The 15514-nt window shown below is 43.8% G+C and overlaps 1 protein-coding gene across 2 annotated transcripts in view; it reads right to left on the bottom strand.

Moving 5' to 3' along the window:
- TTC7A (tetratricopeptide repeat domain 7A) overlaps positions 1–15514 on the bottom strand; it is a 258341-nt gene that overhangs the window by 163550 nt on the left and 79277 nt on the right. For both annotated transcript variants that reach the window (XM_084829018.1, XM_084829019.1), the window contains exons 12-13: positions 15038–15155; positions 946–1003 (exon numbers count right to left, since the gene is read on the bottom strand). In XM_084829018.1, the coding sequence (XP_084685144.1) occupies positions 946–1003; positions 15038–15155 (176 nt within the window). The remainder of the gene's footprint in view (positions 1–945; positions 1004–15037; positions 15156–15514) is intronic.

Below are 15514 nucleotides of genomic sequence, written 5' to 3'. Positions count from 1 at the left end.
TTCCATAAGCATTCCAGATGCCGCATTCTGTAGCAGCTTTCCGAACCGTCTTCAAGGACTGACGCACATAGAGCATATTACAGTAATCTAACCTGGACGTCACCAAGGGATGCGTTACTGTGGCCAGGTCAGCTTTCTTAATAAAACAGTCAATATAAAGGCTCAGGTAGCAAGTAGCAAGTGACAGTGCCAATCTAAGCAGACAATACTGGACTAGATGGGCAAAGAGCTTGATCTGATACAAGGCAACATTCCTATGTACACACCCTGAGTAATGGTGCTTGCTTCATACCACCTTCAACTCTCTCAAAAACCTACTGTCTGTCTTCACCCAAGGTACTGCTTTTAATGCCAGCAGGCTAGTCTTCATCTGGTAGACATGCATATACCGAAATTCAGGACTCAAAGATCTAGTTGAGCTGTCACAGCACCCCCTGTTGCCTGACGGGGAAATCTACAACGTCTGATTAGTGATCTACCCTCTTCCAAGCCAGAGTTAAGATATCAAGGAAACAAGCCACAGCCAGTGAGGAAAGGTCAAAAGGCTAAAAATAAATATGGTTTAAGAGTAATATAGGACAGCAATTACATCTAAATAGCACAGTAACGGAGATGTTACATCTGAGTCTAGGAATGTGTGCCACTTAAAGCCAAACCCCCCTCTGAGAAGGAGCTCTGTCTAAATGACACCTTCTTACACTCCAGGTTGGCACACAGAAAAGCAACGAGCAAGAGTATCTTATTGGTTGACTCCAAAGGTAGAAATACTGGTTGTCGTCTCCTGCCCCGCCAACTATATATTTATTCCCTGTAAGTACCAAAAACAGGGTTGGGAAGGGAAATGCTCCAAGGCTCAAACATCTTGAAAAGCCTAGCAAGGGTTTTGGGTGAAAGCATAAAGAACAAACATCTGTCAATTGGGATTTCTCTTCTTCTTCTCCTCACCTTTCTAGAGTCTGAAGTGCTTTCCTGTGCAAGTCATCTTGTGTGCTTTTCAGGGTAGCTGCAATACAGGAAAGAAAATCATATGGTTTTGTAACCATTGCAGCAAACAGTAGGTATGAATGACTGCAGATTCCTACTTTTTACAATGTTGGAAAAACAGTCCATATGGTTCTTCAGTATGAGATCTTCCCTAAGGGTTTTATGTCATGTTTGAAAAGCTCCCCCACCCGACCTAGCTGAAAAACCACTTGCAGCCTTATTTCAAGGTGTTCCACAAATCAAGCACTCCTGCAAACTCAGACATCTGTATTCATTCATCTTTCTTTCTTTCTTTTCTTTTTTAGAACATCCAGCTAACATCAGGCCAGAAAAGAAACATCATGGTAACTTTGAGAATGCAAGATCATGGATTTCGATTTATTTATTACATTTTTATACGACCTTTCCCTCAGGCAGCTCAGAGTCATGTATGTAAGAACCTAAGAGTCCTGCTGAATCAAACCAAAGGCCTCTAAGCAGGACATGAAGGGAATAGCGCCCTCCCACACATGTTCTCCAGCAACTGGCATCCATGTTCGCCCTCCCTCGTTATATGCTCACAATCCCCCTGTGAGGTAGGTTAGGCTGAGAGAGTGTAACTGGCCAAAGGTCACCCAGTGAGCTTCATAGCCTAAGTGGGGATTCAAACCTGGATTTCCCTAGTCCTAGTTCATCACTCTAACCATGACACCACACTGATGGAGCTTGCTCCAGCCTTTCTTCCACATGTTCAGAAGAGGCTTGTTCAAAAGGCCTTGTCATCAACCAGGTTCAGGGCTTTCCCTGCTATAGCACCTTCCTTGTGGAATGCTCTCCCACAGGAAGTCCACACAGCTAGTTTCTTGATGATTTTTATAAAACAAGCCTAAGCTTCTTTCTTTCTTTTTCTCTTTTTTTTTTGTCCCGCCAGGATTTGGGGGACATAGTATCCACTCTTTCCTACTACTTGTAGGAAAGCACATATGACATTTTGTTTTTCATGGTTTTATTATTTTGTCTTGTTTTTAAAAGTCTTCAGATATATTTTTAAATGATTTTATTGTAGCATGCTGCCTTCAGGGCAGGTTGGGTTAAAAAAAAGTAGGATATAAATGGAATAAATATAAATAAATCTTCATTTTTTTCCAATTTACCTTTTAAATTATTTTTGCTTTGAATACCTTTGCTTAAAGAAGTTCTGTTCAACTCTGCCAATCTGGCATTTTGAACCTTACACAGCTCAATAAATTGCTCAGTTGCTCCGTAGTCCCTTAAATATTTCTGGGCTGTGGTGAGGCTGCTTAATTCCCAGTGGTTGCATTAAGATTCATACTGGGCGCAGGACTGCAGCCATTAGGCCTCCCTGAAACATTTACCAAGCTCAACCTGCACACATGTTGACACTTTTCCAGAGACAGATTTTAGGAGCTGTTTTCTGATCCCTGGCAGTTCTACATGATCATCTGTGCAAAGCGGTTGGAAGACTGCCTAAAAACGAAAGCTGAGGGACTGCACCTGCTGTCCCCTTGATGTAGAAGACGTGTCGGGAGCCTACTGGCTTGGGAAGGAGGGGACAAAACTTTGCCAGAGGCTCAGCCGGTGTAAATGTCCCCAGGGATGACAGAAACTCTTCTGAGATAGACACTGGCTCCTGACCAGAGCATAAATGAGCAATGACAGATGCTGGTTGACAGGAACTTCTCCTGCCCCTCTGTTCCCCCAAGGATGCAGCCCAATCAGTGCTAGTCCTTAATGGAATGATTTCAACCCCACTGCAAAATAAATAAATAAAAGTTATCATTGAAAAGATGAGCTCAATGAAGCCACTCACTTGCGTCACTTAGTACAACGGATGGCCTTTTGCAGACAGTCCGAGGATGCAGGAGCTTAAGGATACAATCTCTGGGGAGGACAGAGATGCAGAATGGCTTGCAGAGGTCATTTGGCACTCTGTGTCAAAGAGACAGCGATATGACAGAGGTGAGGAACCTTTCCCAGCCGAAGGGCCAAATTCCAGTCTGGGAAAGGTCTCACAGGCTGCGTTCTATCTGTGGGTGAGGCCAAAGGCAGAGTGGGCAAGGCCAAAATTATTTTAAACCTCCTCAGAAGGAAGACAAGGCTTCTGCATGTCCACTCAAGGACTGAATCACACAGCACCGCTTTTAATTAGCATCCCAAATACCAAGTCTTTGCATGTCTACTCAGAAGTAAGCATGAGCAGCATATTTACTCACAAGTAAGCAGGGCAAGACTGCATGTCTACTCACAAATAAACAGGGCAAGAGTAAGAATTAAGCAGGACTGAATCACTTCACAGCTTCCTCCCCAGCCCCTGCCTGCTTCTCCACTGCAGGGAAAAGGTCTTCTCTCCAATCAGCAGCAAACCAGAGATAAGAGTTTTTCCTTGCTGGAAGAGGGGGCACTGCCTAGGGAAGAACCTGTGGGCCAAATGGGGAATCCCACAGGCTATATTTGGCCCATGAGGGAGGTTCCCCATCCCCGCTATACAACTTTCAATGGGATGAGGGATTGCCAACATATTTTCTTTTTATTGCTCCTACCACTCTGCCTTTAACAGCATCTTGGCTTGCAGAAGTGAAGCAGGTAAATCTTTTCTCATCTCTTCATCTTCATGCCAGGAAAAAAACTTAATCCGCTAAATTTTACCCTTGCAAGCTATTAAGGCACAGAAGCGGTGCCAGTAAAAAATGAAAAAGTGGCAGAACTAGGCCTAGTGTGGATCCAACATTATCCAGTGTTAAAGGATTTGGGTCAGGAGAGGGATGACAATATCCCACCCATATGGTGCAAATTCCCTCCCATCTTATACCTGGGGGGCAGTGTTGCGTTAGGTCTGGCCACCATTAATAATGGTTATAACAGACCCTGGAATGTTCTTCAACCCTCTTTCAGGATATAGGTTTACTCTTTAGATCAGGGCCCCGCAAAACCCCTGAAATTTAAAAAAAATATTACAAAACAAAATGGCTTCTGTAGCAGCTATGGAGCACCAGAAGTGCCAAATTTGGCTTGTTTAAATTTGAATTTAGCCTTTGTAGTGCTCTGTAGTGCTATGGAGCAGTTCACCACCAAATTTTGGAGGCAAACTAGCAGTTTCCCCCTTTTTTCTGGGCGCCCCAAAGCGCCATACAGAGTGCAGCCCGAGGGGGCTCAGGGGTTGAAAATGGACTGTAAACCTGAGGTTGCCGACCCCTGCTTTGGATGATGCTAATATCCTCACTCAGTCAAATCAGTCAATTCTAAAGGAAATCAACCCTGACTGCTCATTGGAAGGACAGATACTCAAGCTGAAGCTCAAATATTTTGGCCACCTAATGTGAAGAGAAAACTCCCTGGAAAAGACCCTGATACTGGGAAAGACTGAAGGCAAAAGGAGAAGGGGACGGCAGAGGATGAGATAGCTGGATAGCATCACTGATGCAATGAATATGGACTTGAGCACGCTCTGGGAGAGAGCGCAGGACAGGAAGGCCTGACGTGCTATGGTCCGTGGGGTCACGAAGAGTCGGACACGACTGAACGACTGAACAACAAAATATCCTCACTCACTGCTCACTCAAGGGCCTAATATAATAGCCTTTTCATGGAGCCTTTAAGCTTGGAACTGTTGGCCACAGTACAGGGAAATCTACCTCAGGTATATTACCTGCAGCCACCACAGACCCTCCAGAAGCAGCGGAAACATCCACAGCACAGGGGAAGTGACTAAACACTACCACCCTGTTCTCTGTTGGAACCTTGAGAACTTCACCCGCATCAGAGGGTGGAGCATGGGAGAGATCAGCTGCTGCAGGCTGTAAGACATCTGGCTGCTATTTTCTTAACTTTGTTTTCTTGGCGTAGCTGTTGCAGTTCGTAGTGTTTATTAAAGCCTTAATGCATAGGAAAGATATTGGGCTCTGGTTTATACACGACTGAAAAATAATATTTGATATTGTGTAGTAATGTTTGATTTTGCCTGTTTTGTAACTGATTTGAAATGTTATGTTAGTATTAGTGAAATGAATTGCTTATGATTGTAATGATGTAACACTGTAATGATGCATTGGTCTGCTTTTTTTGTTGTTGCATTGCTGTTTTGTTAGCCGCTTTGGGCACTTTTTGTGGAAAAGTGGAATATAAATTAAACGATGATGATGATGAAATGCCACCCACCCAGAAGTATGGCAAGTGGCTCAATAGCAACCATTTAATAAACAAAAGTTGCCACTCATTTTAGAAGAAAAGGCCATCTTTTAAGATGTCCTTTTTCATCAGCTCTTGCAGTGAAAAGGTGAAAGGTGTCCCCAACCAGTCGTGTCCGACTCTAGGGTGTGGTGCTCATCTCCATTTCTAAGCCGAAGAGCCAGCTCTGTCCAAAGACGCTTCCGTGGTCGTGTGGCCGGCATGACTGAACACCGAGGTGCACGGAACGCTGTTACCTTTCCCGCCGAAGCGGCACCTAGTTATCTCCTTGCAATTTCTTGCTTTCGAACTGCTAGGTTGGCAGGAGCTGGGACTGAAGACGGCAGCTCACTCCGTCACGCAGCACTCGGGTCTCGAACCGCTGTCCTGCCGACCTTCCGGTCTGCAGTTCAGCGTCTTAACCACTAAGCCACCTACAGCTCTTTCAGTAACACACCAAAATCCCCAAAGCCCACAAAATAAACAAACCAATTAAAATCCCCCCCCCCCCCCGGCACACACACACACAGAAATGTATCAGTTATGCCTTTAGCCTGCACACTTACTTGGCATAAGCTCCACTGAAATCAGTGGATCTTTCTCCTGGATAAACATGTCCACGACCAGACTGCGCAGTTTGGCTCACAAGAGGAAAATCACTTAAAAACTACAGTGCTTTGTTACTGTGCAAATACTATATTCCCCTTCACGGATCACTGCCTTCTTGTGGCGAAGGGGCTTGCGTAACTCAGTGAAGCCATAACCTATGCCGTGCAGGGCCACCCAAGACAGACAGGTCATGGCAGAGAGGTCTGACAAAATGTGGTCCACTGGAGAAGGAAATGGCAACCCACTCCAGTATTCCTGCCAAGAAAACCCCATGGAACGTATCACAAGGCTCAAAGAGATGATGCCGGAAGATGAGCCCCTCAGGTCGGAAGGTGTCCAACATACTACTGGGGAAGAGCAGAGGGTATTTCCAAGTAGCGCCAGAAAGAGTGAAGCGGCTGGGCCAAAGCCGAAACGACACTCAGCTGTGGATGTGTCTGGTGGTGAAAAGAAAATCCGATGTTGTAAAGAACAGTATTGTTTAGGAACCTGGAATGTAAGATCAATGAATCAAGGTAAGCTGGAGGTGGTCAAACATGAGATGGCAAGATTGAACATCGACATCTTGGGAATCAGCGAACTCAAATGGACAGGCATGGGTGAATTTAATTCAGGTGACCATCATATCTACTACTGTGGGCAAGAATCCCGTAGAAGAAATGGAGTAGCACTCATAGTCAACAAAAGGGTGGGAAAAGCAGTACTGGGGTACAATCTCAAAAATGATAGAATGATCTCAGTACGAATCCAAGGCAAACCATTCAACATCACAGTAATTCAAGTCTATGCCCCAACCACTGAGGCCGAAGAAGTTGAGGTTGATCGGTTCTATGAAGACCTACAACACCTTCTAGAACTAACACCAAAAAAAGACGTCCTCTTCATCATAGGGGATTGGAATGCTAAAGTAGGAAGTCAAGAAATCACCGGGATAACAGGCAGGCATGGCCTTGGTGTACAAAATGAAGCAGGACAAAAGCTAATAGAGTTTTGCCAAGAGAACATGCTGATCATAGCAAACACTCTTTTCCAACAGCACAAGAGGCAACTCTACACATGGACATCACCAGATGGTCAATATCGAAATCAGATTGATTATGTCCTTTGCAGTCAAAGATGGAGAAGCTCTATACAGTCAGTAAAAACAAGACCTGGAGCTGACTGTGGCTCAGATCATGAGCTGCTTCTTGCAAAATTTCGGCTGAAATTGAAGAATGTAGGGAAAACCACTAAACCATTCAGGTATGACCTAAATCATATCCCTTATGAATATACAGTGGAGGTGAGGAATAGATTTAAGGGATTAGACCTGATAGACAGAGTGCCTGAGGAACTATGGACGGAGGTCCGTAACACTGTTCAGGAGGCAGCAACTCAATCCATCCCAAAGAAAAAGAAATGCAAGAAAGCCAAGTGGCTGTCTGATGAGGCTTTACAAGTAGCTGAGGAAAGAAGGGAAGCAAAAAGCAAGGCAGAAAGGGGAAGAGATATCCAACTGAATGCAGAGTTCCAGAGAATAGCAAGGAGAGACAAGAAGGCCTTCCTAAATGAACAATGCAAAGAAATCGAGGAAAACAACACAATGGGAAAGACTAGAGATCTCTTCAAGAAAATTGGAGATCTCAAGGGAACGTTTTGTGCAAAGACGGGCATGATAAAGGACAAAGAAGGCAGGGACCTAACAGAAGCAGATGAGATTAAGAAGAGGAGGAAAGAATACACAGAAGAACTATACAGGAAAGATCTGAATGTCCCTGATAGCCATGATAGTGTGGTCACTGAACTTGAGCCAGACATCCTCGAGAGTGAAGTCAAGTGGGCCTTAGGAAGCATTAGTAACAACAAAGCTAGCGGAGATGACAGTATTCCAGCTGAGCTATTTAAAATCCTAAAAGATGATGCTGTTAAAGTGCTGCATTCAATATGCCAACAAATTTGGAACACTCAACAATGGCAGCAAGACTGGAAAAGGTCCGTTTACATTCCAATTCCAAAGAAGGGCAACGCCAAAGAGTGTTCAAACTACCGCACAATTGCGCTCATTTCATATGCCAGCAAGGTGATGCTCAAAATCCTACAAGCTAGGCTTCAGCAGTATGCGAACCGAGAACTACCGGAAGTACAAGCTGGGTTTAGAAGAGGCAGAGGAACTAGAGATCAAATTGCCAACATTCGCTGCATCATGGAGAAAGCAAGAGAATTCCAGAAAAATGTCTATTTCTGCTTCATTGACTACGCTAAAGCCTTTGATTGTGTGGATCACAACAAACTGTGGCAAATTCTGAAAGTGATGGGAGTACCAGACCACCTTACCTGTCTCCTGAGAAACCTGTACGAGGGTCAAGAAGCAACAGTAAGAACCAGACATGGAACAACCGACTGGTTCAAAATTGGGAAAGGAGTACGACAAGGCTGCATATTGTCACCCTGCTTATTTAACTTATATGCAGAGTACATCATGAGAAATGCCGGGTTGGATGAATCACAGGTCGGAATTAAGATTGCCGGGAGAATTATCAACAACCTCCGATATGCAGACGATACCACCCTAATGGCAGAAAGCGAAGAGGATCTAAAGAGCCTCTTGTTGAGGGTGAAAGAGGAGAGTGCAAAAGCTGGTTTGAAACTCAACATTAAAAAAACTAAGATCATGGCATCTGGCCCCATCACTTCCTGGCATATAGAAGGGGAAGAAATGGAAGCAGTGACAGATTTTACTTTCTTGGGCTCCAAGATCACTGCAGACGGTGACTGTAGCCATGAAATTAAAAGACGCTTGCTCCTTGGGAGGAAAGCTATGGCAAACCTAGACAGCATAGTAAGAAGCAGAGACATCACCTTGCCGACAAAGGTCTGTCTAATCAAAGCTATGGTTTTCCCAGTAGCAATGTATGGCTGTGAGAGCTGGACTATAAGTAAGGATGAGCGCCGAAGAATTGATGCTTTCGAACTGTGGTGCTGGAGAAGACTCTTACGAGTCCCCTGGACTGCAAGGAGGTCAAATCAGTCCATCCTAAAGGAAATCAACCCTGAGTGCTCATTGGAAGGACAGATACTGAAGCTGAAGCTCAAATATTTTGGCCACCTAATGCGAAGAGAAAACTCTCTGGAAAAGACCCTGATGCTGGGAAAGACTGAAGGCAAAAAGAGAAGGGGACGACAGAGGATGAAATGGCTAGATAGCATCAGCGATGCAATGAATATGAACTTGAGCACACTCCGAGAGAGAGCGCAGGACAGGAAGGCCTGGCGTGCTATGGTCCATGGGGTCACGAAGAGTCGGACACAAGTGAACGACTGAACAACAACAACAACAACAAAAATACTATCTTTAACTGAGTTAGCAGCTATTGCAAAGAATGAGTGGCATACAGAACCAGTGCTTGACTATATATCTGCCCAGTGCCATCTCTTGGGCTGGGATTGTCTAATTTCTGTCAAGGGGGAAGTGCCAGAGACCTTTATAAGTCAAGGACTGAAGGTATTTGGGTGGAAGAAATTCAGAACCCACTGGGCTAGCCTTGATCACATGACAGTTCCCCCTCTACAGCATGGGAACAGCGAAGACCTCCCTCACAGAGTTGCCATAAGGATGGATAAGGATTATACATATTCCCAAGTGCTACACAAATGATTAATAATTATAGTGATAATGATAACAACAACTGTACAGGTTATATTGTCCACACAGGTCAAGAAAGAATACAAAAATCCAAGAAGAACTCAACAAGATCAGCCTCGGATGCCCTTCTCTCTGCCCCATCAGCCAGGATAGCTAGGCTGGTAAGGGAGAGGGAGAGGGCCTTCTCTGTGGTGGCACCCACTCTGTGGAACTCTGCCATGCCCCTGTTTAATGAGCTTCCGCCACGCAGAGAGCTTCGGCTATTGGACGGTATAGAAATGAAATGAAATAATTTTTTAAAAAATTAAAAACGTGGTTGTTCAGGCAGGCATTTGGGGTGGGTTAGGGTATTTTTTAAGATGGTACCCCAGTACTGCTTTTCCCACCCTTTTGTTGACTATGAGTGCTACTCCATTTCTTACGAGTCCCCTGGACTGCAAGGAGGTCAAATCAGTCAATCCTAAAGGAAATCAATGCTCAGTGCTCATTGGAAGGACAGATACTGAAGCTGAAGCTCAAATATTTTGGCCACCTAATGCGAAGAGAAAACTCTCTGGAAAAGACCCTGCTGCTGGGAAGGACTGAAGGCAAAAGGAGAAGGGGACGGCAGAGGATGAGATGGCTTAGATAGCATCAGCGATGCAATGAATATGAACTTGAGCACACTCCGGGAGAGGGCGCAGGACAGGAAGGCCTGGCGTACTATGGTCCATGGCGTCACGAAGAGTCGGACACGACTGAACGACTGAACAACAACAACAAGGATATTTTTTAGAAATATTATGTTTTTAATGTAGAATTTTATTGTTTTAAACTGTTTCTATTATTGTACATCGCCCAGAGTGGCTGGGTGACCAGCCAGATGGGCGATTAATAAATTTAATAAATAAATAAATCCCACTATTGAAGTTGGAGTAGTAGCTGCTCATGTCAAGCATGTATCCAAGTTGAATTTAGCCGGGGGCGGGGGGAGTGTTTCTCACCCTCTCAAACCTTAGCTGTCTTGTATAAATTCTGCATGAGAGAAGGGAAGCCAGATTGTCATTAGAGCCAGTGATAGAACAGAAATTGCAAGAGGTGCTGTGAGAAAAGTCCAGTGGGAGCTAAAGAAAACAGACTTTAGCCAGGAAAAAGATGTAGGTCGGAGAAGAAATATGTGTCCTGCCAATAAATGATCTTGGTTTGAGAGAGGAAAAAATAATAATGAAGTATCCCCATGCTTCCAACTCCTTCAAGTGAGATGTAAACTCAGCAAGACTTACACTTATATCTCTTGAGAGGAAGTCTGTCTTGCAGTGCCACTTCACACATTTACCACTGCGTCTGTGTAGTAGGCAGCCAAAGCCCATCTTGGCTCTCTGGCACATGTAATCATAACAGACATGTGGTAGAAAACATGTGCTTTATGTTTACACAATAAAAACATGAGAAGCAGCACTCAGATGCAAGCCTCAGATCCAATACATTTCCAGCTTTCATGTTCATTTCCTTTTTAACACCAAACAAGCATTTCTCAGCCTTTCTGCTTTCCATAGTTAGCTGATTATGGATGATTCCAGACAGAAGGCTCCTAATGCTACCAATTAGAAGGCCTTATGTTGGTATTCCATCATTTTCTCTGTAATGGATTTTCTGTGGTAAGAAAAGAGATGGAAGAAGTGGTGGGAAACCATGGGAGTTACAAGTGCCTGCCTGTATGTTTCTGAGCCTGATTCAAGGTGCTGGTTTTAACCTATAAAGCCTTACATGGCTCAGGACCACAGTACCTGACAGAATGCCTCTCTCAACATGAATCTACCCAGACACTACAATCAACATCTAGGGCCTTTGTCTGAGTGCCTCCTCTGAAGGAGGCTCAGAGGGTGGCAACAAGGGAGAGGGCCTTCTCAGTGGTGGCCCCCCAACTTTGAACTGTGGCCTGCCTGGCGCCACAGTCATCTTTTCAGCGCCAAGTTAAGACTGCCCTCTACTCCCAGGCATTTAATGGCATATGACTGGGCACTTGTGCCAGCTGTCTTGAACAGGTGTTATTGAAACTGGGTACTGAAATTGTTTTTAGCTATTTAAATTGTTTTATACTTTTGTATGTTAAAAATTATAACCTATGTTTTATTATAATGTTGTATTATGTGATGCTGTGTGGTGTTTATAACGTTGTGGTTTGTATTTTTTTGTGAGTTGTTGTGAACCACCCAGGGAGCCTTGGCTATTGGGTGGTACAGAAATTAATAATAATAATAACAACAACAATAATAATAATAATTTGCTATTATCTTTGGATTGAGCAATAAGCGTATTACTTATGAAGAAGAAGAAGACGAAGAAGAAGATGATGACGACGACAACAATGACATCTGGACTCCCCATAAAATTTTGTGAGTGACAGCATAATAAAAGTTTCATCTGGAAGCACCTATAACAAACTATTTCAGTGAGATTAATGTTCTGTCTAGTCATTTGGCAGGGGGACTGTTCGGACGACATGAGTTAAATTGTGAGTTATTTTACCAGTGTGGGCTGTGGTGCATGCCGTCCAACGTTTTGAATCTGCAACCCCCAACTTGGGGTTGCCATGGCTTGTTGTGTTGAAGCCAGGTGATGAGGGTTATTTAGAGGTTAAACAACCCTCGCGGAATTCATCGTCTATTTTAGGGTTATGCAAGGGTTATGCTTAAATAACCCCCGCTGCCCAGTTTTCGATGACACAACAAGCTGCAGCAATCCCTGGCTGGGACTTGCACATTCATAATGCTGAATAGCATGTGTTGCAATTTCTCGTGGGTAAATTAACCAACAATAGGCTGTTGTGTCATTCAAACACAATTAATTAAAAATGTATTCGAACTGCATTTATTTAAAAGGTTAAATAAAATGCACATATTAAAAAGCAAGCATCTAGTCTCTATGGTTCTTGTACACAGCATAAACAAGTGTAGGTAATATCTGCTAAAAACTTTCTAAGAATATAAGAATGTAAAGATAGCCATGCTGGATCAGACCAAAGGTGAATTTAGGGCGCTGTGCTGGCTGGGGAATGCTGGGAGTTGTAGGACTTTTTTCTGTCCAAACATTCATAGGATTGCGCCCTTAGTCCAGCATCCTGTTTCCCATAATGGACAACCAGATACCTCTGGGAAGCCCACAAGTGGGACATGAGGGCAAAAGCTCTTTCCTGTTGTGGCTTTTCAGCAACAGGTTCTCAGAGGTATATAATACTGCCTCTGATCCTGGAAGTTCCACATGACTAGTAGCCTGTCATAGACTTTTCCTCTGCAGATTTAATCTAATTCCCCTCCTTTTTTCTAAAATGCATTTTATTACAGAAAAGAGGGAGAAACAGAAATATAAAACATAGCCGCACAACGCATGCCGCAAACTTGAGGGTAAAAGTTAAAGAAAATGTTAGTAGCAGTCATGACTGGCTATGAAGAACACATAAAAGTATAAAGGAAAAAGAAGACAAGAAAGAAAACCCAAACCCCACTAAAAACCTAAGTCACGTAAATAGATTAAACATGAAATATAAAATGTGTTCACTAGAGGTTTTTAAGCAAATGCTGGCCACCTATCAGGGATGCTGTAGCAGAAGATTTCCCACGTTTTAAAATTTATTTATCACATTTCTATCCCGCCTTTTTTCCTCCTTAAGGAACCCAAGGCAACATACATAATCCTCCTCCTTCTCTCCATTTTATCCTCACAACAACAACCCTATGAGGTAGGTTGGGCTGAGAGGCTGTGACTGGCCCAAAGTCACCCAGTGAGCTTCCGTGACTGAGTGAGGACTAGAACCTGGATCTCCCAATTCCAGTCCAACACTCTAGCCACTATACCACACTAGCTCCCAATTGGCAGTGGGTTGGAATAAATGACCTTTGAGGTCCCATGCAATTCTATGATTCTATGAGTATATCATTTGACAATATGTAATAGTGGAGAGCTGATGAAGTGATCCTTCCTGTAAGAATAGGAAGGATCACTTCAAGAATGCTCCTATATCTGTGAAATGTGTACACGATTTCTCTATTCACATTCCCAGGAGGGAGTAGTTGTGTTCAGCTCTCAGTGACACTAATCAACACTGTTTGGACTCAGATAAGATGCTTCCAAGAAGTGATGTGCATTATTTTAAAAAATAGCTTCTTTGGGCTGCAAGGCTACGTTCTCCTTGCATCAGCCGGAAGCACAGCTTGATGTTCATCTTTGGCTTATAAATTCCTTGCCTTCTCTCAAGTGGATGGTTAGCTGAACCCTTTGAATGAAGAGTCTGATTATTCTCTTCCAACAATTTTGTTCAGCTCTCATTATCACAAGATGAGGATTAAATGAAACAAAACAAAAAGGATTAGACTAAGTGGAATGGGTTCAGAGGAGGCAACAAAGATGGTCAGGGCTATGGAAAACAAGTCCTATAAGGCTTGTAAACTGCCCAGAGAGCTTCACCTATGGAGCAGTATAGAAATGTAAATAGTGATAATGAAGATGAGAGAAGATGGAGGAGGGAGGAGAGAGGAGGGAGGAGAGACAGATGAGAGATAGAGAGACAGAAAGATAGATAGAAGTTGATATATTTAGCCTAGAGAAGAGAAGACTGAAATGGGTACAGGATAACACTCTTGAAAGACACTCGAGGGCTGTCACACAGAAGAGGGCAAAGACTTGCACTCTGCTGTCCAAGAGGGCAGGATTAGATCTAACGGGCAGGCTGCAGTTTGTTTGTTTGTTTGTTTGTTTATTAATTCATTTCATTTCTATACCGCCCAATAGCCGAAGCTCTCTAGGCAGTTCACAAAAATTAAAACCAAACAGCACACAATAAAACAATTTAAAATATACAGAACATTATATAGAACAGTTGAACATTATGAGAAACTTCTTAATGGCAGTGGCAGTTTGACAATGTAACTAATTACCCAGAAGGGTGGTGGGCTCTTCCTTGCTCGAGGTCTTCAGCACAAGCTAGGCAGCCATCCATTTGAGATGTTCTAGGTTTGGATTTCCTGCATGGAGCAGGAGGTTGGACTGGACAGCCTACAAGGCCCCCCCAATTCTATAATTCTATAAACTCATGGAGGCTAAATCTTAACAACAGCAATTAGCCATGACAGCTAAATGGAACCTCCATGGACAGAGGCAGAGCTCCTTAGAACAGGGATGGGCAGAAAGTAGATCTCCAGTTATTTTGGACTCCAACTCCCAGCATTCCTCACCATTGGCCATGCTGGCAGGAGCTTCTGGGAGATGAAGTCCAACATCTCTGGAGATCTACGTTCTGCTCACTCCTGCCTTAGAATATCAGATGGCAGGAACAAAGTACAGGGGAAGGACACCAGCTTTATGTCTTGCTTGTGAGTAGCCAGCTGCATCTTGCTTTATTGTCCTTATGCTGTTATAGCAAGACATCTGTTCCTATGGCTGTCGTTAGCTGCCTCAGGGGTCCCATTATAGGATGGAAAGGTGGGATATGCAAATGTTCATTAAATAAATAAACAAATCTTGCTGGCTGCTGTTGGCGACACCATTGCTGGACTAGATGGACCTTGTCCTGCAAAGTCAGTTCTTACATTTTGTTCTTAAAATGTCTAAATTTCAAGTGCTTGAACTGACATCTTAGAAAGACTGCTGTGTGGACCACATTTGACAAATCAAACACATTACCATCAGTGGCTTGAAGACTGTACGTCAGGCCCAAGGCCAGGTAGCCCTTTGCTAGGAACTCCCCAGCATCTTCTCCTAGGCTGATCACCGTCTTGGCAAAACGCTCTCCTTCCTCCAGCTGTGAGGATGAGTTAATGAGAGAGAAACATTACTGGAACGGTCCCTTGCAAGCAGATCCCTCTGCCATGACAACCACAACAAGGTCTGATTTCTTGGGCTCAGCAGACTGGAAGCGAGCATCGTTGCTTCCTTTTCTACAGAGAGTTGCTATGGCTCCAGCCTAGGGATGCTGGAGAAGAATTTTGGATTAAAATGAGATCGGATTTCTAAGAATCTGACCTGCGGAATCTACTGCGGAGCACCCCCCTCAGGCCCTGCGGAATCCATGGACTTTCGGATGATTTTTTTACTTTCCCGAAATTTATGCATATAAATCCGTAGAAAAATATGTAAGTTTCTGCTGAGAAAACGTTGAAC

This window comes from Heloderma suspectum, chromosome 1 (assembly GCF_057233095.1).
Source record: "Heloderma suspectum isolate Gila_16-S chromosome 1, 16-S_ref, whole genome shotgun sequence".
Taxonomy (NCBI): domain Eukaryota; kingdom Metazoa; phylum Chordata; class Lepidosauria; order Squamata; family Helodermatidae; genus Heloderma; species Heloderma suspectum.
Note: the sequence above shows the minus strand (reverse complement) of the source record. Positions and strands in the feature narration are given on the sequence as shown.